The sequence below is a fragment of the Periophthalmus magnuspinnatus genome, chromosome 9 (genome assembly GCF_009829125.3).
Source record: "Periophthalmus magnuspinnatus isolate fPerMag1 chromosome 9, fPerMag1.2.pri, whole genome shotgun sequence".
NCBI lineage: Eukaryota > Metazoa > Chordata > Actinopteri > Gobiiformes > Gobiidae > Periophthalmus > Periophthalmus magnuspinnatus.
Window position 1 is genome coordinate 14,749,610 of NC_047134.1, and position 26,581 is coordinate 14,776,190.

Below are 26,581 nucleotides of genomic sequence, written 5' to 3' on the forward strand. Positions count from 1 at the left end.
CTGTGTGAATCCTAGCTCTCAGCTCTGACACAAGATAAATATTTAACAGCCCTCGTGCCAAAGGTCATATCTCTTATTTCTGGATCTACAGGCTTTATGTAGAATCCTCAGAAAACACACATTGCAAAAACTTCGGTGACAACAAAATGTATATGATATAATAAAGTATATTGTTGCATATCCATAGTGATTTGTATACATATCTCAGGAGAATGGGACTTGGAGAGTGGACTTTCACAACAGTTGCACAGCACTGCCCCTCAGTGGTTCTCAGGTGAACTGTGTGTGGAGGAATTATTTACAAAATGTGCAGCCAGATGTCGCCAAGTCTCAAAGGTCTCCACAGCTGAAGCCCACACTGCCCCCTCCACAGGGTAATAATGCCAGAAGTAATACATTTTATTTATATTTCCCTTTACATTGGAAAGAAATCTCAAAGTACCACAGCAGGTATGTTAAGAGTTAAAACAATTACTCAATTAGAGGGACAAGATCATAAGAAATAGAGAAAATTTCAAAATGGTAGTACATTTTGGATGAAAGTAATAAAACAAACAAACAAACACAGTATTCTGAGGTGGCATGGTTTATAAAATGTTATAACAAATTTTGCATAGGAAAAGAGGAGTGGCCGGATGTGATCGTGTGGAAGAGAGACCTTGTGTGACTTATGTGATTCTATCCTCTGACTGTCGTCATTCATTGATCATAATCTGTATTTAAAATGGTTGTCATTCAAATCAATGGAATATTACGAGTTTGCAAACTGTACATGCGTAATCCATATAAATATGTGTGTGTGTGTGTGTGGGGGGGGGGGGGGGTGAGCGCGCGCATGTATATATACACACACACACACACACACACACCCCAACACACAAACATACAGACACATATGTATTTTTTGTTTTTTTGTTTAGCAAATAGGCTTATCATGTTTTATTTCATATCAAAACATAAAAACATCAACTCAAAAATAATATAAAATATCACAAATCTTTAAAATAAGTGTTTTATGTTTAAATAAATATCAGTTACAACATCATATATACATCTATTTACATCACACATTTACATTATTCATATTTTCTTTCTTAGCTGAGTTTACAGAGCAGCTACGGCCCCACCACATATCAATTGTCGGCACAGTGGACACGTGCCAAACTCCTCCAGAATTCGTATTGCACAGTTTGAACACAAGCACTTGTGTCCACAGGGTTTCACTATTATCCTGGCCTCTTTTCCCAAACACACAACACACTCCTCGCAGTTATCTTTATCTGCAGAATAAGCAAAATACAAAAACAATTTAGAAATAATTTGTGTAGATAGGCATTAAAAGTTCAATGTTTCACATAGTCGTACCTGCTGAAGCCTGTGGGATCAATGATGTGATGTCTCCACATGATTCAAAACTTGGGGCAGAGGGTATTTCATATTGAGGAGGAAGACAAGACCTTCTTGTGTGAAACAATTCTTTCTTCACTGATCCTGCAGTTAACATATAAAGTGAATTATAGTTAGCACAGAAATTAGGTAATACAAGTTGAATTATTCATTTGAGATGACATAATAGTTGTTTTACCTAATAATGTAATACCACATGTTTGACCGTATACATCGATCATGGCCCATAGTGGTCGGATGGTGGAAACACCTGTCAGTAGTTGAAGCTGAATACTGTTATTGATAGACACATTTAAACCGCCGCTGTATGACACCCAAAACTCCAGCAGTGTCCCTGCCCTGACCAGGGACTCATTCACTGTTGCAGCCCAGTGTCCTGGGAGCTTTGTGAGACAGGGGATGGCCATGCAGGGCAGGTCTCCAGTGCGGGTCGAGGGAGGCACAGTAGTGAAGCCCACTCTGAGAGCTCCTGTCCAGTTGGTCTTGTGTTTATCTATCCTGAGTTGCACCCTCTCCTGCAACCTGATGGAGCGGCAGCTGAAGACCAGGCCATTCTTAAAGGTGTCTGAGTTCCGCTGTGCACTTCTCCCATGGTCAGACAGGTGAATGCTCTCACCTTTAGTCTGAGCATGGAAGGCCAGGGGTCCCAGGCACTTTACACTGCACTGGTGCACTTCTGCAGCACATAGAGTTACTCAGAGTCAGTCAAGTGGCTTTAAACAGCTACTATTACAGTTGATCATTGTATTGCAGGAGAAGTTAAATTTCCATCAGTACAAGACCCACAGACACCACACATTGTAGTAGTATTGTGTATTCAAGTCTGACCATGCCTTCGTTGTAGGGTGTATTATATCCTCTGATGACTCAGATAGTGCACTCAACTATGGGACTAAGCTGGAGGTGTCCTTGGTACAGTAGTTACGGATTATACTAGTTCAGAAGGACCATTTAAAAACTTGTATTATAAGTTTGCTATAATAAATACCAAAAGTAATTTAGTGATATCAAACTAGTATATTAAAAGAATGATTGCAGCCAGAGGAGCTTTGTTGACAAGTCTTATCTTGCATGTGCTCCACACACAGCGTGTAGCAGCACGTCACATAAACCACTTAGTCACCGAACAGTCCCATATCTCCTGAGTGCCAATACTGTTAAATTTCTTAGATTTCCAAGATGAGGGAAACCTTGGACATGTTTTAATAAAAAAAAAAAAAAAAAAAATCTCTGTATAATAATAAACACTGGTAAATACTAGATATAAATATGAATGTGTACTTTTAATTAGTATTATTAATTATTTGGTCATTGAATGTCAATCCAGTCAAGACTACATAAAATGATTTAAACTTTGTCATCAACAATGAAAAAAGTCAGTTTGAATTTTGGTGCAAAAAATATTTGTTCCCATAAATTTCCTCTTTTAAAAATAATAAAATACCACTAATAAGCCCGCGTATAAAATATAAACATAAAATGATAAATTTGATCTTACCAGAAGTGCTGGGGCTGCTTTTCCTCACCATATCGTCTTGGTGTAGGTTAGTGGCTGTGTCAATGTGAGAGATTGTTGCTCTTGTGGCTGATGTCTTCATTATATGAGTGCATGTGCATGTGCAAGCCAAAACAAAAATACCTCTCTGGGAGGAGTCAAATCAAAAGAGGAGTCACAGCATTTGGAAAAGTACCTACAACAGCCATACAGGTTTCCGTTTGTCAAAAATTATGATTCATTAAAATGAAAGGAATCTCAAACTATGCAGGTTACTGTAACAAAAAACAACTACTTTTAGTGCTTTCAGTTTCCAAATGAGTAATCTCTGACATGTGACATGGTTGTATTTTTCCTACTTGTTTACATAGTATGGATATCATTGTAAATGGTTTGAACAGCAAAATTAGGATGCTTAAAAATCCAATAAATAAAAATGAAAATTAAACATATATAAATTCAGGTACTAATCTGCTCTTTCTAGAAGTGCACTTTCGTATATTTTCCTGTGATCTGTTTTCCTGGCAAATCCAGAACAATATCTCACTGTGTTTTTATACAGATTGATGTCAGTCTGGTCTTCATGCCCTCTGCTGCGTCTCAAGCCCGCTCAAACGTGATCGTGCAATCAGAGGTTTATTTTTCAGTGACACGTGTGAAATGAAGGAGCTCATTGGTCACCCTATGATTTACAAATAAAATCTCTTTTATCTCACTTCACCTTCGCTCATTGATTCTGCAGAAAACCACAATGTTTTTCAGTTCTTTGTGATGTGATTGTTTTTTCTGATACCAACAGACCATGTGTGTCCCAATCACCTAATCCATCCGTTAATCACGCCTATCTGAAAACGGGGAGATTCACATGACTCACATCTTCATAAAGCATTGAAGTGTATATACTGGATCCGAGTCAAAGGATCTGCTGCTCTCCAGAGCTCCCGCAGCTCTCCTCTGAGCTGCTGGTTGCCTTTACTTGATATTGTTCACCACAATGGCTTTTGCTCTGTAAGGTTGGCCATTACCATTAACAGCCACATATACACACACTTATATCACATTGACCTGTTGATAGACAATGGAAATTTCCAAGAAAATTCTAGGTATTTTTTTTCAAATAAAACTACAATTGAATAAAACAACTGTGGACAGTTTGCTTATCGCTCACTTCAACATGTGACTGTGTTTTCCTCTCTTACTCCTCTAAAGTCATGTGATGAAGACAAGAAGCCAGGATGTTGGGGAAGTTCAGGGTGATGTCATCAGCGCTGGAAAGTTACTGGGACCCGTCTGTGTATGTGACTAATGCAAATCTGATGGTTTATATTGAAATCTGATGGTTTCAATAATTGAAATATATTGAAAAGGACAAAAGAGCAACTACAGATAGCTTTAATTTAACCAGAATACAGTGGGAAGAGTGGATCAAAAATAAGATAAGGCTGAGCAAGGCTTAAGTCAGAATAATGCAGCAATTAGGCTATTAACTCTCTGTATGAACACATTAAGAATAGTTAGAGAAGTGGCAAATACTATATTGAAACATGAATAATATGTTTTTTTTGAGAGATTCAAAATTAGAATATTGAGTACGTCATCTGTAAACAATTATGATGCCTTCAGAAAGTCTTTGATTGATACTTGAACCTTAACAAAGACATTTACAATCACATTTTAGCCTGATGCATTGATAAAATATGTCCTGAATATTGTTAATTAGATAATTCAAAGAAATTTTGAAATATTCCTTTTGTCAATATTGCCCTCCTTTATATCAGAATCAGAATCAGAATCACTTTTATTGATCCCCGAAGGGAAATTCTCTTTGTTAACAGATGCCACAACCACAGGACAGAATTAAGAATAAAAATAAAAAGTCATTTAAATAAGAATAAAATTTGTGCAATAAATTTTATATAAATATAAACTCAATATTTTAATTATTTATTCACTTAAAATTACTTATTTAAAGCTCTATATCACAAGCTTATATTTATAACTATTTTTATAATATTTTTTACAATGAGCAGAACTAGAATCATACAGTACAGACAAGTGATAAGGTTCAGGGGCATCGTTCCCTTAGTCGATATTCATCAGCATGAGCCAATCTTCAGAAATACCTCCAGTACAACAAGGAAAAGAGCAAATAACTTAACTGTCCTTTTTAGTGGAAGCATACCTGGTGAACATTAAAAAACACATACATACTAAATTGGAAATGAATAAAAATGAAAGGTTATTATTTGTGTAGAAAATAATTCATAGCACTAAATTGTATTGCTCGGTGCTCAGCTGTTTGTGCTCCACTGCTGGGTCAGATATGGCAGGCAATCAACGCATCAACCTGTTCCCACTCCACCTGTTCAAAAAACTATTAATCTGCTCTCATCCAATACAAGGCTTGGCTTCGCTCGACGACCAATGGAAATGCATCGAACCCCCCAGACCCAGGCCAATCCCAAGCTGCATTCAAATGTAGCTTGTCTTTATCAAGGTTCCAGTCCAAATCCACATCCAGTGTATTTATGATATCTGTGTGAGGAGAACACTGCAAACCAGGGGGCGTACGGCATGGGGTCAGGGGGCTGCACTGAAGGACCACACTGAGAGTTTGTCTGCGCTTTGAGTTGACTTGTTTAGTTTATTTAAATTTAAGGTTGCAGAGGGTTCATCACAAACTGAGGAGCTTGAGCTTTGACGTTGAACTGGTTAAAGCGAATGTGACTGCAGACATCACTGAGGACACTGTTTGGGCCTCGCTCTGGACCACACTGCGTTTCTGTCGCACTAAGACTTGGAGTAGAGCAGTTCCCATGGATCCAAACATTCAGGGTTCCTTCCTTTTCAACAACAGCCTCAACCAGTTTTCTTCTGACCTGAAGGCTCCTGTGTGCCAGTATTCAGTACCCAACTCTTTTTACAAGCTCAACCCGAGTCTCAACAGCCAGCTGCCAGCCGGGACGCCCCACGGCATCAGTGACATCCTGAGCCGCTCTATGATGGGAGTGGGCTCCACGGGCACAGGCACCCTGCTGTCCGGATACTCTCCCATGGGCAGCTTTGGTCCCTCTATCTCCAACACGCCCGTGTACTACAACCGAGACTACAACTCCTCGCTGAACAGTTTTAACAAGCCGGCCTCAGAGTGCGCCATGAAGGGGCGCAGTGTGGGCTGCTGGGCCGACAGCAGCTGTGAGTGGAGGACGGGGCGACAGCAGTGCTCCAACAGTGAGTGTCTCTCAGTCACACAGGGCACAGGCCCATTTTAACACATGTGAATATAGGAGAAGGGCTGCTCTAGTGTTAAACTGCAGATGTATGTTAAATACAGTCTATTTACTTACTCTCAGTCATGGTTACAGACACAAAACATTATTAATGTTAATGGGTCAAGTACTAAATATAAGTTATATTTATAAAGCTAAATTGAATTGAAGTCAATTAATATGCATTGTCCTAAAAATATATACTTATGTACAGTGTCTAATGGCAGAGGCATGGTTTCACAATTAAAAATTTGTTCCAAATTTTAAACATTTGAGTTCTTTTCTAGATAGTGGCCCTCTTGGAGAGATGCCCAGCAGAAAAAAGCACACTAGGCCGACATTCAGTGGACACCAGATCTTTGCTCTGGAGAAGACTTTTGAACAGACCAAGTACCTGGCTGGCCCTGAGCGCGCCCGGCTGGCCTACTCTCTGGGGATGACAGAATCACAAGTGAAGGTAAAGTCAGGTCGAGTTCATGTGGTACACAGTTACATATGTTACTGCTCATATGCTTCATGTCACGTCTGTGTTTTAGGTGTGGTTTCAGAATCGACGTACCAAGTGGAGGAAGAAAAGTGCGTCAGAGCCTAGCTCCACGCAAATGTCCCACACAGGGCAGAGTGGAGAGGGCTCAGAGAATGAGGTGGAAGATGAGGAGTACAACAAACCCTTAGACCCAGACTCTGATGATGATAAAATACGCCTGTTACTACGGAAACACCGGAGAGCATTCTCTGTGCTGCGCCTCGGACCACACCATGTCTGATCCACTGTACACTTATCCTGTACAGACTTATCCTGTACAGACACGGCTGCTCCACAGACATGCATGCTGCAATCTTACCATAGAGCTGTAATATATTTAACTCATTAAAATACCCTGTCGGTGTCCAAGCCCTAGATGCAAAACACATTTACACACATCAATAAATGAATATTTTAAAGTTTTAAAGTTCAATTTAAAGTAGTACACTGTTTATTTACTACACTGAGGTGAATAATACAATTACAATTTATAAGTAAACTGAATCCTGTTTGTCATAAAATTGAGTTAACTCCATAATCATAACAATAATCTCATTTATTGATGTGTCCTTCTCTATTGTATAAAGCCTGTCCGCTGTAGCAAACACTGGAGAGAATATTACTACTGTAGCCTATATTGTATAAAAGAGTTGTACATGAATGTTTTCTATAAAAAGAATAATATTGGAAAAAAATAAATATGCATGAAGCAATTGAAAATAAAAAAGTAATTATAAACTGTTTCATTCATTAAAAAATAAAATAAAATAATTGATGTGATGTAGCATTATATTTGGGTCTTAACCTCTTAAGAAATATGTAAAGGGGTGAGATGACCCTGTCAGATCAAATGAATGGGAATGGGGAAAAAGATGTTACATTTGATATGATTAAAAAACAAAATAACAACAAATAGTGATGTGAGGAGATGTGAATAAGAGATTTATATCTTAACCTCTTACACATCAAGTAACAGCAAAATTACCATCTAATATAAAGATAATGTGAATTTGCTCCAAGCATTTTTTACATACTTTTGGAAACATTTATACTACTAACTATTATAAGAAATGTAAATGTAATTTCCCATCTCATTCTAAGTCCAGACGGTCAATGAAAAGAGAGATGAGCTACAACTGGTATTTTAAGATGTCACAATTTTTCTGGTTTATTTTGTCTAGTTTAATCTGACATTTTATTAAAAAGCCCAAAAATCATTAGACCTCGATTTGGTAATTGGGACTTATTACTTTGATCACGAAGATATTTTTTGCCTGTTCTGTAGACTGTTTGACACCAGCCCGCCGAGGGACTGAAGATGGAGCCGCGCTGGCTTTAATCTTTATATATTTACATTTTAATTATTCATGAATATGTGCTGTTACTTTACAAATAAATAACATATGAAGAAATTTCATAGTTAATGTTCTTACAAGATAACTTTAATAAAAAAATATTAGGTTTTCATTATCAAGCAAGTATGTTATTTTATTTATTTTTTTTATGTATGGCACTAGATCAAGATTTATTTTTTAAAAACTGTAATAAAATATTGACATATTAGTGTATATTTCTGCAGTTTTCATGTACAAAAATGTGTGAGAGGTCCAAAGTCCAAATGAACAAAAATACAAGGCATTATTATTTAAATGAACAACCCAGCACCAAGTTTTTCCATTTACAGGAAATTCTGAGCTTTCACACAAAGCCAGGTAATCGGTTAATTTGTAAATGATTTACAATATAATCATCTAAGTAGTAAAAATGAAACTGTAAGTAAAAACTAAAGAGAGCAGAAAAGGTAAAATCTGTAATGATTTACTTGGATGTCTGTCCTAATTGAAGACAATGACCCCGAGAAGCCATTTAACATAAAATCAATATCAACAGACGAGCTTTCACCACTGAGACCGCTCCATATGGTTCAGACCATGGACCAGACCTGCCACAACGTAACTCCTGTTTCCACAGACAACTAAAGAGCCTAGTTATAGTTTGCATACTGACAAATATTGGTACATATTTTGTTCACATTAAATAAATACATGCAATTAATGATGAGGTAATAACTTTAAATGATCTTACGAATACGCTTTTTTAATATTTGTAAAAATGTGAATTTTTCATGTATTGACATCTCCTTACATAGTTTATTTTGCATACGTTTAATGGTACCTGCATCAGATATGTGGGTATTTCCAGGCCAAATGTATGTTAGAATAAGTGGCATACTTCTTAATGTATGTTTGTACTGCATCCAGCGCACGAGCCCGTCTACTACACTCCTGTCATACACTAGTATTGGAATGAAAAGAAGGTGGGGCTGTCTCATCAGGACAGAAACAGGTTTATCAACTAATGCATTAATACTGGACAGAAATGAACACAACAACAACATAGAAGAGTTAATATGTAATATTTACAAAAGTTTTTACATTGTAGTGTGCCTGCAAAAGGAAATGGAACACCGACTTAATTACACTACATACACAAACTATTTTCATCTTACAATGTTTTGGACTTTTTATATGTGTGTATATGTATTATATGCATGATGAAAAATGCTCCGTCTGTGTTGTGCCGTCCGATTGAGCAACACTATGAGGCAATTGTCTAAGATTGCATATAAAACCACAAAAGACGGAACAAAAGTTGCATATAGCATTCCAGGTATGAGGACATAGCTGGAATGCTAAACACAATCCAAATACAAGACATGATGAGCCAGAACATACTTTTAGCATTTTTGGGAGCAGCATTGTACAAACAAGTGAGGTCTATAGAAAATGTATTTTGGCAATGAAAATGTGTCATCACTCTGAGCTACAGAATAAAGAACTTTCACATTCCTTTAACTAATAAACACCATATAATACAAACACACATAAATAATATACCTTACTTTAGTCACTGCTAGTATCAAGTCATGCATTGTTATTACATCACTGAACAAATGTTTTTGTAAAATGTGAAAAGATGAAAAACAATATAAAAATGTAAGGAATCAGATTAAGTGCTGAACTAAAGGTCAGTTTTGTTTTGTTTAGTTTTTTTTACACAATTTTACAGTTCCTAGTAGTTTCCTTATTAGATTTGTGTACAAAGATAAAATACATCGTGTGTGTCATCAGTTTTACAATCACGTGCCCAGACATCAGATGTGACGTCCTCTCACTTGTTTACAGCTCACATTTACAGGCAGTTTCAGCTACATTCAAAATATCTATATTAATAACATCTGCCACTGTGTGTACCCACATGGCTGTTTTCATACCCGTTTACTTACAACAATGAAATAAATATCTAAAATCAGAAGCGTTAAAAAACAAAACAAAACAAAACATGGTAATAACTGAATGTGTCACTGCAATCCTTCGGGTTAAACATTTACACACATAAAACACAAAACATAAATTGGAAAGGATAATTTTCATACACATGAAAGCCCATCTGTTTTTGCAACTCAAGTCCTTCATTCCCGGTCCACTAAGTAAAAGATTGTATTGAATATTTAAAAGAAAATCAAATTTTTTGTTCTTACAAAGTATAAGAGAGGTCTTGGTGTGGCGTCTTCCTGCTGCTTATGGTTAGAAGCCGTTCTTTAACAACATCTCTTGTATCCTGTCAAACATTTGTAAAAACACACACAATGAACACATGTAACAACAAACAACATGAAAATAAAATAAAATATGTTATGTTACATTATAAACAGTGGCACAGTTTGACTATTGCACTGAAAAGCAGGGAAACTCCACTACTTTGTTATCTCGTGGGAAAAGTACAAAGAAAGATTAAGGGGCTATGGCGGAAACTGAAAAAAAAAAAAAGCATTTCACGTTTTCAGTACAAAAGAGGCAGTTCTACAAATGCTACACGTCTTTAGATGTATAAACATTGTTTCAAAAGTGGCTAGCATTTATTTAACAAAACATTACACAACATTAAATCAAATATTAAAGTGCCATTTTTAATTTAACTATAAAAAATAATTCTTACTTAGAGGATTATTATTTGAAATACCTATAAAAATAGAGTATTGTACAAACACGTTATACAGTATATTTGGGGGGCTGCCTTGTTTGTAGCCTTAAAACTAAAGTCACCGAGGCATAGGCTAACACGGCTCAATCTGTCACACAAATAATTTAAAGCCCCAATAGGCCTCTCCATTGTTTTCGTGCCTCTAATCATTCTGCAAGCTTCTCAAGTGGTGTGCTTGTTAAAAAGCTATAGATTTGGTAGAAAATAAATTTAAATGGCAGAGAAAACAAAATCATGACCGTAAAAGTGCCAATACCCCGTCCAGCACAATATATGTGTCTCGGGCCGGCCATCAGGGTGGTAATTATTGAAAAGACACTCAGAGATGCAGTTAGCATGGCAGCGGTGTCAGTGGACAGGATTCAACAAACATAGATCAGGGGAAGGTGCTGATAGCCTTTGCTTTAGTGACAACAGACACATAGGAGTGCTTGTGTTGGGCCAACACTTCATCTTAGTTCATATCCAAACTCCACCGGGCCCACGCCTGTTATGGCTCTCCAGGGATGAATAGGACAAATAGGACGTGATCACTCCATACATGGAACTAAGCATCGCGCTAAAACAGACTTAAAGACAGTGGCTATGCATTGTGTTAAGTGTACTAATAGTGTTATTACCATGAGATGGAGCAGGGTCAGTGGTCGTTTGTCTTCAGTGCAAAGAACAAGAAAACAGGCTACAAAAAGATAGAAATTATACAGTTGTGTTGGATAGTTTTATGGTTTGTGAAAAAGATTTTAATATTTGAATAAGACTTAACATGTTTGAATTACACTGACATTAATCACTAATAAATGAGTAAACATCAAACATTATTTATACCTTATGGTCTCCCATGCACACATTGGGACCCACAGTGTTGTAGACCAAGCTGTGCTCACTGTCCTCGTTCTGAAATAATATTAGAATATGTAACTATGTGCTGTAATATAGAAAATACTGTATAAGGACTGTGATAGGTACTGTGCGTTGGACTGACTGAGTATAAGAGGAGGTCCTGGACACTGTGGGACATGAGAACGCGGTCACACCAGGCGGGACAGCGGGTGTTCATGTACTGGGTTGGTTTAGTGTAGTCTTCACTGTAGGGATAGCTGAGACAGAGGAAATACTCTTTATTAGAATAAATGTAATGTCAAAAACAAAGGCTGGGAAAAGCATATGATTAAAAACTTGAAAATGCAAAATATTCATGACATCATTCGTTTAATTGCCTGATTGTCCTACAGTGAATTTACAAGTAATTTCCCTCCGTGTGTACTCATAACTATGCATTTGACATGCCACATTTAGCTGTCTAAATTAAATTGTGCTTTACCTTGGTGGAAACTTGATATCTTCTTCCCTTATAATGTCATGAAACTCTGAAACCTCTTTGTCGTATGTTAAAAGCTATAAAAGAAAAATGCATGGGTTATTAGGGTTATTACAGATGTATGCATGAGGTTATTCAGTTTACTATCTTTTGTTTATCCTTTGTGTGACTCACACCCATATTATGTTATTAGCTGTTATCTACCTAATCATCACAATCACATCAAAATGTCTTCAAGTGCACTGGGTGGACATATTATCCAGTTTAGTGATCAGCAAGTCTTACCGCTCTGCCATTGTCCTCTCTGAAAACGGCCTGATGTAGATAGGTAAACAATTTCTCCTCAATGTGAAGCAATACCTGCAGGTCAAATGGTCACTGGTTAAGGCATGAAACTAAACAAATCACCTTAACTAATTACTAGTTTAATTAAACATAATATAATAAGTTACCTTGTGGTCATTATCTTTCTCCTCACAAATTATCTTCTGGACTTCATTACTGCTGTCCTTCTTTACAGTTTGCACCTCGGCCGATGTGGACAGGTGCTGCGCCCCCCAAAAAAAACAGATTTACTTTTAAAAATGAGTGTAAACTTTATTAAGAGACATTGCGCTAAAATTCTAATCATACCTGAACAAGACTGAGTGCATCGAGACGGAAGTTAAAATCTCCAAAAAGGAAAAAAGGCATGGGAGTGTGCTGATTGTCTGATATCCTGAAAGACAAATAAACAATCATTGGGTTAATCAGTTCAAATACAAGGAACAGCATGACTTGTAACTACAGGAACTCATTTCACGCATACGAAAGAGTTGGGCAACAGTCTCATGTCTAAGTTCTTCATGCAATTTCATATCTCACCTGTTAATGACATATCGGAGAGCGTTTTTGCGGTTTGCAGAGTAAATAGAGGGACTTGAGGTGCAGGCAATCAGGTTAGAGGCATCATGGAAGAGGTGGATGTTCACCAGGTCCAAGCCCCTGTTACAAATACACAGTTATTTATCCATGTGCATTACAATAGATGACAATGCAGTGTCTGTTTAATACACTACACAGTTTGCTGCTGTCTCTGTACACACACAAACAATAGTGGCAGGTGGCAGGATAAAACAGGAAATCATGTGATAAGAGTCTGTAATACAGAGGCTTTGTGCATTTTCTCAAACAGACTGTCTTCTGTCATTCCTTCGCTCTTACACTTTGGGTCATTTTTTAGGCTGTCACTGGACAACAGTTAATGTGAAACTAACTAATCTGTTGACTGATATCCTGATTTACAGCGGACCACGGGCGGTCTCTATAGTTAAGGCCTCCGAAGTAAAGAAAACTATCTTAGGTTATAAATCTTGGTAAATGTGGTAGGTGTTATCCTATAAGCTGTGAAAAACAAAATTATAAGGTTACAGCAAAATAATTCTAGAAAAAAAATCACAAAATATATTACTTTTCCTCCAACATACTGTGTTTTTGTCCACTTGTGCCATATGATTTATCCACATGAATGACACTGAGTGCACCTCTTAATCCTGTTTTCCATCTAAACCATTAATAACTTCTATCAAAGGTTATTATTTATCAAATGTATCAAGTCCTTCTAAAATCTAAAAACTATTAAATGAGTTTCAGGATGTATGTGTGTGTGTGTGTTTGTGTGTGTGAGTGCGGGGTACATACTGGTTGTGTATAATCCAACGTGTCCTCATGAAGCCTTTTCTGGACCATTTAAACTGCAACACAGACGGATGAGTGCGAGTCACTAAACAGCAGTGAGCTTTCAGGGGCCAAACTGATAATTATTGATTCTTTCACATAATTTGTCTCATCTCCCTGTCAGAAGCAGCAGACAGCGCTCTGCCCCAGAAGACTCATTTGTCCCCGCATCTCCCCTTGGTCCCAGAGTACCCCTCCCATTACCGACATACACACTACCAACAAACAAATCAATGCATGCGCAAACTCACCATCATCTGTATATACTTACGTCAGGCCAGAAATTCTTTGGGAATTTTTCTTTCTCCACTGTGGCGACACCATCCAGAATGTCCATGTACTTGTTCTGCCCCGAGACAGGTCTAAAATCCTTCACTGTGAGAGGCAGAAGAGGGAAAGGGGAGGTGAGAGCGGTGACATGTAAAAGAGTGAGAAAACATGCAAACAGCAATCAATAAACTGGTGTTAACCTCATCAGAGCGGCATACGCGATGAGAGGATCTATAACAGAGACATTAGGCGTGCTGAGGCAGACAGCAGCACAGATACTGGCAGCTCCACTTCTTTATGGTTCTTCCATAAGTGTTTGTGAGCAGCTTTTTCATGGATAACGTGATTGGACTTATGCAGCAGAGATGTCTAAGGTTTAAACTCTAAACTGTTCCCTTTCAATTTAGGCAAACAGTGTTTGTGCTTAAATACTATTAAGTTCACATTTTGATCAAGAGAGATATGCAGCAATGTTTAAAAAAAACAAAACAATAAAATAAAATAAAGAATTGTTCAGGATATGTTTAGGTTCAAACATCAAATCACAAACATTGTCATTTTATGGGATAATTCTTACCATTAAAATCATATTGTAAGATGTTTTTCAGTGTCTTGTGGATGAAATACATGCTGCCCAAAGCCTGCAACAAAAAACAAAACAAAACTGAAAATACAATAAAAAAATATGCAATAAAACATTTCACAATCACAAAACCACTTATAAAACTAATGCTCAAATTAAGATACTTACTCAACTGAAGGAATTATATTTTTTTCAAATGATATTGTAAACCTGGACAATAGCAAATACAAGACGTCTCCTCACACTGAGCACATAACACACACTCTCTCCACACACTTCTGCACCAAATCATCCTTGACATGGCCTGACAATTTTTAATGTACTAACTGCCTGCTCCACTGATCTGATTAATCATTCCCCTTGAGATCAATAAAAACAGAAAATTAAAACAATTTAAAAGGTATTAAGCAGTGGGCCTGCTGTCTGCCAATGCTGCCTGAACGAGCAGGGGCACAAGAAAAATCAGCGGGTGCAGAGAGGGGCGAAGGGCGTGACCGTCCCACACAAACACGAGAGACCTGTCCCTGACGACAACATCTATCTGTGCTGTCAAAATAATCCTTATTTAATAAAACTGAAGTGCCTCTTTGATCAGCTCCAGTGAACGGTAATTAGTGACCAAAATGTTCTGACTAATATGAGCACCAAGAAAGGCATTTTAATTTGAGAAGAAGTAATAACTAAAAAACAAAACTAAAACTAATTGTACAGTTACAAATAGTCACTGGGTAATTAAGCTCGTTGCAAAGTTATTATATGTGTGCTATGGAAAAGAGCTAATAATTTCAACCTGTTTTAGGTGAGGTTGGAACCAGTGCCTCTCCCGTTATTGGGCCAAAACATAACCCCCTACACCAGTGTTTCTCACCCAGGAGAACGGTGATCCCTGGGGTTAAGCGAGTGCGTGCCAGCGGTACTTGGAATGATTTCAGATTTTAAATAAAGGTGGAATTTAATGGTATTTGAATGTAAAATATTATGTGCAGTACATTTTACATCTTTAAGAATGTTTTTGTTTGTTTGTTTTGTTATTTTGTACAAATTTTATGAAAACAATAAAATGTAATTGTTAAAATTAGCAATATACTATATGTATAATTACATCTGGTCCCTAAGACCAGACTTAAAACCAGAGGGGACAGGGCCTTTTCTGTGGTTGGACCTAAACTGTGGAACGCCCTGCCCCCCCACGTTCAAACAGCTCCCACTGTAGAGTGTTTTAAGTCTCGTCTTAAGACCCACTTTTATGCTCTGGCTTTTAACACCGCGTGAGTTGTGTGGTCCTCTGTGTTTTTCTTTTCTTTTATTTCTTTTATTTATTTTTATGTGTTTTATTGATTTTATTGATTTTATTTTTTTTTATGTCACTTTGTCTCTGTGCAGCACTTTGGAAACAATTTGTTTATGAAATGTGCTATATAAATAAAGTGGATTGGATTGAAGTGGATCTGAAACTCAGTACCATTAATAGTGTGTTCTCAGAGGGTGACACAGCTTAGGAGGTGAACAAAACAAAAAAGGCTAGGAAACATTACAACACCACCATCACCCCATGTTGAGTGTTTAATAAATGTACAGATGCTATAAATTCCAAAGTTCAAATTTGGTTCTTTGTTCTAGGAAATACGGCTCATGCTTACCACACTGTGTAGTGTAACTCACACATGGTCGGATGTTAAGTTACTCATACTATGGTAGTAGATAGGTTAGATAAGTTTATTGGGACATATTGGTCTTTTTACAAACAGAGAAAGTGCACATGCGAACAGTCCAAACACATTCCCCTTCACATACTCAGCCAAACAACGGTCTTCATCAATCAGGTTTGTGCACAGTTTAATAAAAAAATATTGACTTACAAGTGATTTTTTATCAAAACACCATTTGTACTGGGAATGTATACGCAAGTCTGCCCCCTCTGCCTCTGCGAGCGAATGTGAAAGGAGAACTCCCCAAACCGACTCTTAGCCCTTATAACTGATGATCCCCCGCCAACAGGAAACAAATTGAAAATCAATGCGGGTGGCACAGACCAAATGAGAATGAGACATTGTGGGGCTGGTGGGGGCTTCTGCTCACTGCAAACCTCTCAGGGCGACCACTGGAGCAGGGTGCAGAAGACTTGAGAGCAGGGAAACTTAACTCCCAGCTGTCCGTCGAAGCCCTCATGGCTTATTTATTGTGCACAAATAGGCCAGGATCAATAGTTTTAATCTAGAGTTTAATGCATTGACTTTGGCCTGTCTCTGTACACCTGGCCATTGACTTTTGGCTCTTACCTTCCTCTGTTGCGCAAATTGACCCCTACTGTCAAATATCCAGTGTAAAAGTATCACCTGGGAGGAGTAAGGGTTAATAGTACTTCGCTCATATACAGTATTAGGGCTGCTGTACAGACAATTACAGCTATAGCTTGAGTCACCCAGACGTAATTGAAGAGGTCAAATAAAGAGCTGAATTTCATAGCACCAGATGACAGTATGAACCAATGACCCAAAAATTGTCCTTGCACCTGTAAAATCCAGTGGAGCTTGAATTTAACAAAAGATGAAGATAAAAAATGTTATCAGCGAAATGCATGACTTAATAAACCTGTTTTTGAAAACAACACTTCTGTCCAAGCCAAAACACTGTCACCGCAACATAGTTTCGTATTAAATCTTAGTGATCTATATCTATTTAAGGTTACAGTTTTAACAACACTCCACCCATAACCAGTCAAGGCAGACCAAGAATAGGTTTCTTTGTAGGTTTTAGTGGACAAACTAACTGATAAGGAACTAGGAATGATTTATAAACAAACAGGTGGCACGTTTTGTGTTAACTTTTCTGTCTAGATGTGTTTACTCTGGGCACTCTGGTTTTCCCTATCAACATCAACCACAATTTACACTGTAGACCAGTCCTCCTTGAGATTTGGTACTCAAGACCATGTGAACCTGCAGGGCTTACAGACAATCTACAAATTTGACATAAATTTCCAACTACTCGGCTAATAAAGTCTACAAATACTAATGATAAAGATCTACTATATGGCTGTATCCATGGTGGGCTCCAGCCACTCTTCAAATGTCTTTACCTTTCAATTTGGAAATAACATAACATGCACAATAAAATAGCATTTAGGATAATATATTGGAACCCATTTAAAATGACTGATTTGTATGGTATACTAGAGATGAGGAGAACAAGAGCGCCTGAGAAGTGAGAACAGTTATGTAGAGAAGGGCGCACTCTAGTGGAAGCATCACAAATGGCAAGACTTTTTTCAGAGTTCATTTCTCACCGTGAAGCTGTCCTCAACTTGAAAGCGGTTGTCTACGTAGATACAGGCCCGATCAAAATCACGCATCTCTTCACTTGTCTCTATGCTCCTGTAACAACATTACACACAACACATTAAGATAATTAAATGTATAAGAGGAGAAGGTATACAACATTTGAGTACTGTTCAATACGTCGCATATTAGGTCAGGATATTCTGGTTTAGAAATTATGTTGATTTTTTTCAGAGAAGACAAAGTATTAAGGTAAAAACAAAACTTTCATGTCTAACGGTCAGAGCTGAGCTGAGTCAACGTTTCCATCTAGTGGCTTGTGGCATGTTGTACATCCCAATTTACATGGATCACAAAATCAAATAAATATATATTTGTATGATCAATGAAACATAAGTCATAAAATGCATTATTTAGTGTTCAACTCAATCAATAGGTTTCTGCAAAGCCTATTGATACTTTGCAGTGACATAACGCTGGGGGTATCTCTATGGCAGAATGTTCAGAGGTTACCATGGAGACACAATGCACACATTTGTAAACACTGTCAAAAAAGTTTTAAGATCATCTGAAAATTCACAAATATACAATGGATTTAAGCAGCACATCTTCAGTACGAGCATTCATGGTCCTGTTTGATTTTCAAAAAAAGGTGAGAGTCACTAACTAAAAAAATGTTGGCTAATGCTAACAAGCTTATAACTTGTTTAATAGCACAAATTAGCTCACCTGTTGAGCTAATCGGGTTTTTAAATCAGATTGTGTTAAAATAAAGTCCAGATTAAAGTCTAACAGAGCGTAAAACGGAGCAGAGCCTCTAGTTAGCATCACACCCCCAGGGAATGTTGAAGACATCAGCTGCTAAGTATCAATAATTGAGACTCATGTACCAGGTGAAACATGGCTCATAGCTTCTTTCCAACTAGCAACACAGCAAATCATTTTCATTGTTGCATACAGTGATTTGCTCCTGTCACCAGAGGCACTCAGGCCTGTGTTAGGACAATATAAATAAACAGACTATGTTTTACCTGAAGAAGTTCTCAGCATAGCCCATGTTAGCCATGTAGTCTTTTCCTCCGACCTCTTGAAAGTGTAACGCAACAAACCGTGGCCTGTACTTGTGGATTGTCTACAAAAGGAATAAAAAACAAAAAACAACTGTGACACAAGAAATGAGGAAATGTCTCATAATTAACAAAACAAATACTTACCTTGTACAGCTCCTTTAACCATTGACTTTGAATCTCACTCACCTATAATGATAATAATAAATATATTTATAACAAAAAGCTATACATTTAAAACACGCTGATTTATGTTTTTGTGCTTGTAGTTATTGTGTTACTGCTCTACTCTGGTAAGATTACATTTTTGACACGCAGAAAACAATAAAAGCTAATATAAAAGGATTACAATGTTTTTCTTTTGTCCTGGATTATATTTCAGGGTTCATTTTACACACTTGGCCGTTTACTGTAAACCAGTACCCATCATGGAGGTGTCCAGACAGTGGTCAATCATCTGTAAAAATGTCCACATCAAAAATGACCATGAATGTTTCATAGTATTTGTGCAGCAGTAGAGTGCACTCACTTGTAAAAGTCTTTTCAGTACCAAGTGCTTTATACAATATAGATCACAATTCTTGTAAAACACAATAGTTTATACTACAGGAACCACAGCCAAGGTTCATCTGAAACTCGAACCTCGGATTCAGGGGCCAGAGGGAGTCTGGTTCGGGAACCACGGGATCTCATCGCTGCTGTTTGCAGATGATGTTGTCCTGATGGCTTCTTCAAGCCAGGACCTGCAGTCGAGTGTGAACCGGCTGGGATGAGAATCAGCTCCTCCAAATCTGAGGCCATGGTTCTCGACCAGAAAAAGCCCTCTCCAGGTGGGTGGGGAGTCTCTGCCTCAAGTCGAGGAGTTCAAGTATCTCGGGGTCTTCACAGGTGAGAAAAAGATGGAGCATGAGATTGACAGGTGGAACGGTGCAGCATCTGCAGTGATGCGGTCGCTGTATCGGACTGTTGTGGTAAAGAAGCTGAGTTGAAAGGTGAAGCTCTCGATTTACCGGTCAACCATCAAATATGGCCATGAGCTCTGGGTAATGACCGAAAGGACGAGATCGCGGATACAAACGGCTGAAATGGGTTTCCTCCGCAGGGTGGCTGGGTGCCAATGTTCCCTCTAATTTTTCACGAGTCTGAGCAAACACACAAACTCCCTGAGCGGTCCCATGGACCATTGTGAGCAACATCAGACGTGTGCACTGTGGTCATACTGCATCGCATCCATCCAAGTTAAATGGTTTATTAAAAGAATCAAATTACCGCATTTACATTCCTGTTATAAGACTTTTAATTAAGTGCTTTAGCCCACTTATACAATGAAAATGACAAAAATCTTGCTCATGACCTGTGTAGTATGTTAATGCTATTGGAAGTATAAATATTTCATTTTAACTATGGCAAAACATGAGCTTCCAACCAAACCAAGACAACTGTAAACTCCAATGTTGAAAACACACTTAATATTTTTATGATAAAGCTCTGACTTGTATTATGAGTATAAGCCATTGTGTGAAGCTTTTGCTGTGCACTGAGTGAGATTGTCCTATGTTTGAGGTTTGAGTGCCCGAATGATCCTGGGAGCTATGTTGTCGGGGGCTTCATGGCCCCTGGTAGGATCACCCATGGCAAACAGATCCAGGGGGACGGGTCAGACGAAGAGTGGTTCAGAAGCCCCTTATGAAGAGTGTAAAAACAAGGCAAGCTACGCCGCACGGACTGGCGTTACCGGGGCCCCACCCTGGAGCCAGGCCTGGGGTGGGTGCTCGACAGCGATCGCCTGGTGGCCGGGCCTTTCCCCACGGGGCCCGGCCGGGCTCAGCCCGAAGGAGTGACTTGGGGCCGTCCTCATGTGGACCCACCACCTGCAAGAGAATCCGTAAGGGGCCGGTGCTTGATGATCTGGGCGGCAGTCGAAGGCAGGGGCCTCGACGACCGGATCTCTGGACATGGAGACTAGCTTTGGGGACATGGAATGTCACCTCGCTGGGGGGGGAAGGAGCCGGAGCTTGTGCAGGAGGTTGAACGTTACCGACTAGATATAGTCGGCCTTGCTTCCACGCACAGTTTGGGCTCTGGAACCCAACTTCTTGAGAGGGGCTGGGCTCTCCATTTCTCTGGCGTTGCCCGCGGGGAGAGGCGGCGAGCTGGTGGCGGCTTGCTCATTGCCCCACAGCTCAGCCGCTTCGTGTTGGGGTTCACTCCGGTGAACGAGAGGGTCGCGTCCCTGCACCTTTGGGTCAGGGACAGGTCTCTCACTGTTGTGTCAGCCTATGGGCCAAACAGCAGTGCAGAGTACCCGACCTTCTTGGAGTCCCTGGGAGGGGTACTAGACAGTGCACCACCTGGGGACTCCGTTGTTCTCCTGGGGGACTTCAACGCCCATGTGGGTAACGACAGTGAGTGACACCTGGAGGGCCGTGATTGGGAGGAATGGCCTCCCCGATCTGAACCCGAGTGGTGTTTTGTTATTGGACTTCTGTGCTAGTCACAGTTTGTCCATAACGAACACCATGCTCGAGCACAAGGGTGTCCATCGGTGCACGTGGCACCAGGACACTCTAGGTCGGAGGTCGATGATTGACTTTGTTGTCGTGTCATCTGATCTCCGACCGCGTGTCTTGGACACTCGGGTGAAGAGAGGGGCTGAGCTGTCAACCAATCACCACCTGGTGGTGAGTTGGATGCGCTGGCGGAGGAGGAAGCCGGACAGACCTGGCAGACCCAAGCGTATTGTAAGGGTCTGTTGGGAACGCCTGGCAGAGCCTTCTGTCAGAGGGGTCTTCAACTCACACCTCCGGGAGAACTTCTCCCTGATCCCGGGGGAGGCTGGAGACATGGACTCCGAGCGGGCCATGTTCTCCACCTCTATTGTCGTTGCGGCCGCTCGTAGCTGTGGTCGTAAGGTCTGTGGTGCTTGTTGCGGCGGCAATCCCCGAACCCGGTGGTGGACATCGGAAGTAAGGGATGCCGTCAAGCTGAAAAAGGAGTCCTATCGAGCCTTGTTGGCTCATGAGACTCCTGAGGCAGCCGATGAGTACAGGCGGGCCAAGCGTGCCGCGGCTCGTGCGGTTGCAGAGGCAAAAACTCGCGGTTGGGAGGAGTTCGGGGAGGCCATGGAGGAGGACTATCGGACGGCCTCAAAGAAATTCTGGCAAACCGTCCGACGCCTCAGGAGGGGGAAGCAGTGCTTCACCAACACTGTTTACAGTGCGGGTGGAGAGCTGCTGACCTCAACTGGGGATGTTGTCGGGCGGTGGAAGGAATACTTTGAGGATCTCCTCAATCCCCCCGTCATGCCTTCCGTGGAGGAAGCAGAGACTGGGGGGGACTCGTCCATCACCCTGGAAGTCACCGAGGTGGTTAGCAAGCTCCTCGGTGGCAAGGCTCCAGGGGTGGATGAGATCTGTCCCAAGTACCTCAAGTCTCTGGATGTTGTGGGACTGTCTTGGCTGACACGTCTCTGCAACATCGCGTGGCCGTCGGGGACAGTACCACTGGAGTGGCAGACCGGGGTGGTGGTCCCTCTGTATAAGAAGGGGGCCCAGAGGGTGTGTTTCAATTACAGGGGAATCACACTCCTCAGCCTTCCCGGTAAGGTCTACTCCAGGGTACTGGAGAGGAGAATCCGACCGATAGTCGAACCTCGGATTCAGGAGGAGCAGTGTGGTTTTCGTCCCGGTCATGGAACACTGGACCAGCTCTATACTCTCCATCGGGTCCTCGAGGGTTCATGGGAGTATGCCCAACCAGTCCACATGTGTTTTGTGGATTTGGAGAAGGCATTCGACCGTGTCCCTCGTGGTTCTCCTTTGGGGGGTGCTCTGGGAGTATGGGGTCCAGGGCCCTTTGCTAAGGGCTGTCCGGTCCCTGTATGACCGGAGCAGGAGCTGTGTTCCCATTGCCGGCAGTAAGTCAGACCTGTTCCCGGTGCATGTTGGACTCCGCCAGGGCTGCCCTTTGTCACCGGTTCTGTTCATTATATTTATGGACAGAATTTCTAGGTGCAGCCAGGGGCCAGAGGGGGTCTGATTCGGGAACCACAGGATTTCATCTCTGCTGTTTGCGGATGATGTTGTCCTGATGGCTTCATCGAGCCAGGACCTGCAGCAGGCACTGGGGCAGTTTGCAGCCGAGTGTGAAGTGGCTGGGATGAGAATCAGCTCCTCTAAATCCGAGGCCGGAAAAAGGTGGTTTGCCCTCTCCGGGTGGGTGGTGAGTTCAAGTATCTCGGGGTCTTGTTCACGAGTGAGGGAAGGATGGAGCGGGAGATTGACAGGCGGATCGGTGCAGCGTCTGCAGTGATGCGGTCGTTGTATTGGTCCGTTGTGGTGAAGAATTTACCGATTTACCGGTCAATCTACGTTCCTACCCTCACCTATGGTCATGAGCTCTGGGTAATGACCGAAAGGACAAGATCGCGGATACAAGCGGCCGAAATGGGTTTCCTCCACAGAGTGGCTGGGCGCACCCTTAGGGACCTTAGGGATAGGGTGAGGAGCTCAGTCACACGGGAGGAGCTCGGAGTAGAGCCGCTGCTCCTACACATTGAGAGGAGCCAGCTGAGGTGGCTCGGGCATCTGCTCAGGATGTTTTACTGGCCCTCCTCCTCCTCTGACCTCCTCTAACCGGGCACGGGTCGTTTGCACTCACACTGGACAGTGCTTTAGGGCTCGGTCCGACTGGGTTAGTGCGAGCCCACCCTCAAAGGGTTACTGGATGCACCATGGCAGATGGCTCCCATAGACTTATCCTGTGCTGTACGTGAGGTCCTTTCTCATTTCAGGGGCAGGGCAAATGTTGAAGTCTGTTTATTTACAGAAATAGTGTGAGTCAGTACAGGCCCAGGTCCACAGGCCAGAGAGATATTAATCTGCTTACATTTCAGCCACAAAGGGACCTAGTCAAAAATGGAGCTGAAACTCAGCCAAATTTCCATGACTCAATAAACCGTCATCCCCCAGGCAACATCTCCAGTTGTATGAACAACATGTGTAACAGGTTGGTATAAATTCATTCTTTTTCAATCATTATATATTATTGAATTCCACCAAACAAGTGATTTTGTTGTTATCATCTGATTTGTTTATTTGCGATGCTGTGAGAGTTTGTTTTTTGTTGACAATCAATGTGCTCTCAGAGCTTTTGGGTCCAGATAAAAGTATGTTTTTTGCTAATCAAGGTTTTGTAAATAGTCTATTCCTTTTGTAAATGATTATCTAATGTCTTCATCAGACAACATTTAAATAGGTTAACTGTAATGACAATCATAGTCTCAGCCACTTTGCTAATTAAATTTATCAAAGTCTTAAATGACTTTTTCCTTTTTACTAAATTACTTTATGGTGTGTATTATTCTTTGCCAGAGGATACATGTTGGATTCCTTGTACTCACAGCACTTTGTGCCATTTGTATTTGTTAAACAGGTATGATATTTTTTGATCTATTGTATTTGTATTGTATATGTAACTGTTAGAAATGTGCACCAGTTAAATGTAGTTCATCTGCAAATGAAATGCATTTACATTTGAATCAGTCATATATTGAATGTCGTGTATTGTTATTCTGAAATCACACATATTTAGAATATAAGTGTTGTGCAACTTTCTCTGAGAGGATACATGTTGGACCCCTCATACTCACAGCATTTTGTGACATTTGTATTTGCATTTGAATCTGGTCTGACCCTTGGTCATCTTTACCACAACACAACACCATATCAATGAGGTGGACTGATTACACATTTCAACATAAAAAAAAGTGCTGTATTTTGATATTACACACACAATCATTCCTTAGCGACTAAAAGCACACTGAAAGTAGAGTAGTAAGACGAGAGCTGTGAGACTTTCAGGGACACCATGATGAGTCAAGACAAAGGAGGACACCATATATTATGCATTGTAACTGAGTAACTGATAGTTCACACTTACACTGATTAGAAACTTTAACCTATGGCAGCTGAAAGTAGGGTTAAATGTCCTATGAACAAAAATAAACAGGCCTAATAATATGTGATCATTTGGGAAATCAACCTGTGTACTATTGCATTTTTGCTAAAGACCTGGTACATGACATATTTTCTTTTTTATATGTTTTTGCGTGTACTGTAGTACTAAGTAAATAAATTCAAATATGACCAGTATTTGCCCAGAGTAACTTATGAGACTCCTTGGTGGCAAGCTACAGGTTATATACACTGTGCAATAAATGAAGTCCTGTGGAGGAACATTCCAAGCAAAGCAAAAACTATTCTCCATGGAGACGAGCACAAGCAGATAGTAGATGGACCCTCCACTAGAAAAGTTACATAGTGCACTTTAATAAAGCCTGAGAATGGTAGTCACGTGACATTCAAACTTTGACACGCACGGCCCTGACAGGTGACACATGAAATATGGCAGTAGGCAGGCTTTTTTTTTTTAAGCAGGCACGTTTACCACACTGTAACTTAGCAACTAGTCGTAAAACGCGCGTAGACGTACAGGAAAAGCTCCGTAAATCTGAAAAGGTAAACCCAGAGCAGCCCGTTGTATAACCCTCTGAGAGGCTCGTTGGCTCGCGTGACCCTGGCGCGAGACGGCGGCGGTGTTTGTGAAGTTGTAGCGGTACTCACGTTATCAAAGAGCGAGCCCACGTTGGCGGTGACGAGGAGCACATCAGTGTAGCTCTCCATGGCCTTCAACAAATACTGTCAAATCAAAACTTCGCTTCCAGGCCTTGTTGTCCTCTTGTTGCAGGGGCTTATAGAGGCTTTAGGCTGCTGCTGTGTGAGAGCCCGACCGCAACTTACAAGCGCTCACAAACCCCGCGGCGTTTCACAACAGCGTTTCTTGGGACGTCAGGTTGAACTTGCAGCAAGTCGCACGCAACAGCAGTGTCCATGTCCATGTTTAGGCGAAAAAGCGTGAGATCTGGCATGTGTGTGTGTGGATTTCCGTCTCCACTCGCCCTAATTGGACTAGTATCTTCTTAGAGGACTTAGACAGACTGGACAGAGCATCCGCCGCGTTCAGGGGCCGCTCCAGCCTCGTTCAAAGACTCTGGCGCAGCGCTATGTTGACAGGTCTGCGCTCCGCCCATAAAAGCTGTCACGGCAATGTCTTCCTGGTTTAAACTCAATGTGCAACACTTTCCACAACTCATTTCATTTAAAGTTGGGTTTTAAAACATCTTAAGACGTTTAAGTAGACTACAAGACGCGTTCAATGCAGCTCACTGTCTTTTACTTGTAATGAATACTCTCGTGCGTAAACAGGAAGTTAGACTGCGCTCACCTCTCCTTTTTCAATAAAATCCTTTTGTTTTGAAATACCAGCTTTGTGGAGTAGGAGAACGCCGTTTAACAGATTTTTAAACAAGCTATGGGTACAATTTTGGGGTGCAAGCCTATACCAAACCACTCTTATTTTGAATTTATCTTTTTTCATGTGTTGTTATAAGAGTCGTTTAGCATTACAAAGCTTACTTTTAAATATACACTAAACATAATGGTTAAAAACAAACTTAAAGTTCTATAGTTGTGATCCAGTTGCTCTTTTTATGGCCCTGTGCCTATAAGGGCTCATCCGACCCTCTTGACTGAGACTGCTGGGGCCCTA

At 40.5% G+C, this 26,581-nt stretch overlaps 3 protein-coding genes across 3 annotated transcripts; 1 reads left to right on the forward strand and 2 right to left on the reverse strand.

Moving 5' to 3' along the window:
* Positions 1–383: 383 nt before the first annotated feature.
* Positions 384–3,019, reverse strand: LOC117376534 (E3 ubiquitin-protein ligase NEURL3). Its single transcript, XM_033973040.2, has 4 exons — positions 2,906–3,019; positions 1,586–2,083; positions 1,366–1,491; positions 384–1,280 (listed from the first exon to the last, which is right to left on the reverse strand). Exons 1-4 carry the CDS (start codon positions 3,003–3,005, stop codon positions 1,105–1,107), a joined length of 900 nt encoding a protein of 299 aa, XP_033828931.1. The 5' UTR covers positions 3,006–3,019; the 3' UTR covers positions 384–1,104.
* Positions 3,020–5,658: 2,639 nt separating this feature from the next.
* On the forward strand, positions 5,659–6,956 carry nkx6.3 (NK6 homeobox 3). The gene is made up of 3 exons (XM_033973143.2): positions 5,659–6,133; positions 6,459–6,628; positions 6,708–6,956. The coding sequence occupies exons 1-3, from the start codon at positions 5,719–5,721 to the stop codon at positions 6,936–6,938; spliced, it is 816 nt and encodes a 271-aa protein (XP_033829034.1). The 5' UTR covers positions 5,659–5,718; the 3' UTR covers positions 6,939–6,956.
* Positions 6,957–9,232: 2,276 nt separating this feature from the next.
* Positions 9,233–26,044, reverse strand: inpp5l (inositol polyphosphate-5-phosphatase L). Its single transcript, XM_033973321.2, has 16 exons — positions 25,597–26,044; positions 19,121–19,162; positions 18,938–19,038; positions 17,915–18,002; positions 14,623–14,686; positions 14,047–14,150; positions 13,740–13,792; positions 12,924–13,043; positions 12,693–12,777; positions 12,512–12,607; positions 12,345–12,419; positions 12,063–12,136; positions 11,724–11,838; positions 11,567–11,635; positions 11,362–11,420; positions 9,233–10,318 (listed from the first exon to the last, which is right to left on the reverse strand). The coding sequence occupies exons 1-15, from the start codon at positions 25,654–25,656 to the stop codon at positions 11,379–11,381; spliced, it is 1,188 nt and encodes a 395-aa protein (XP_033829212.1). The 5' UTR covers positions 25,657–26,044; the 3' UTR covers positions 9,233–10,318; positions 11,362–11,378.
* Positions 26,045–26,581: the final 537 nt, after the last annotated feature.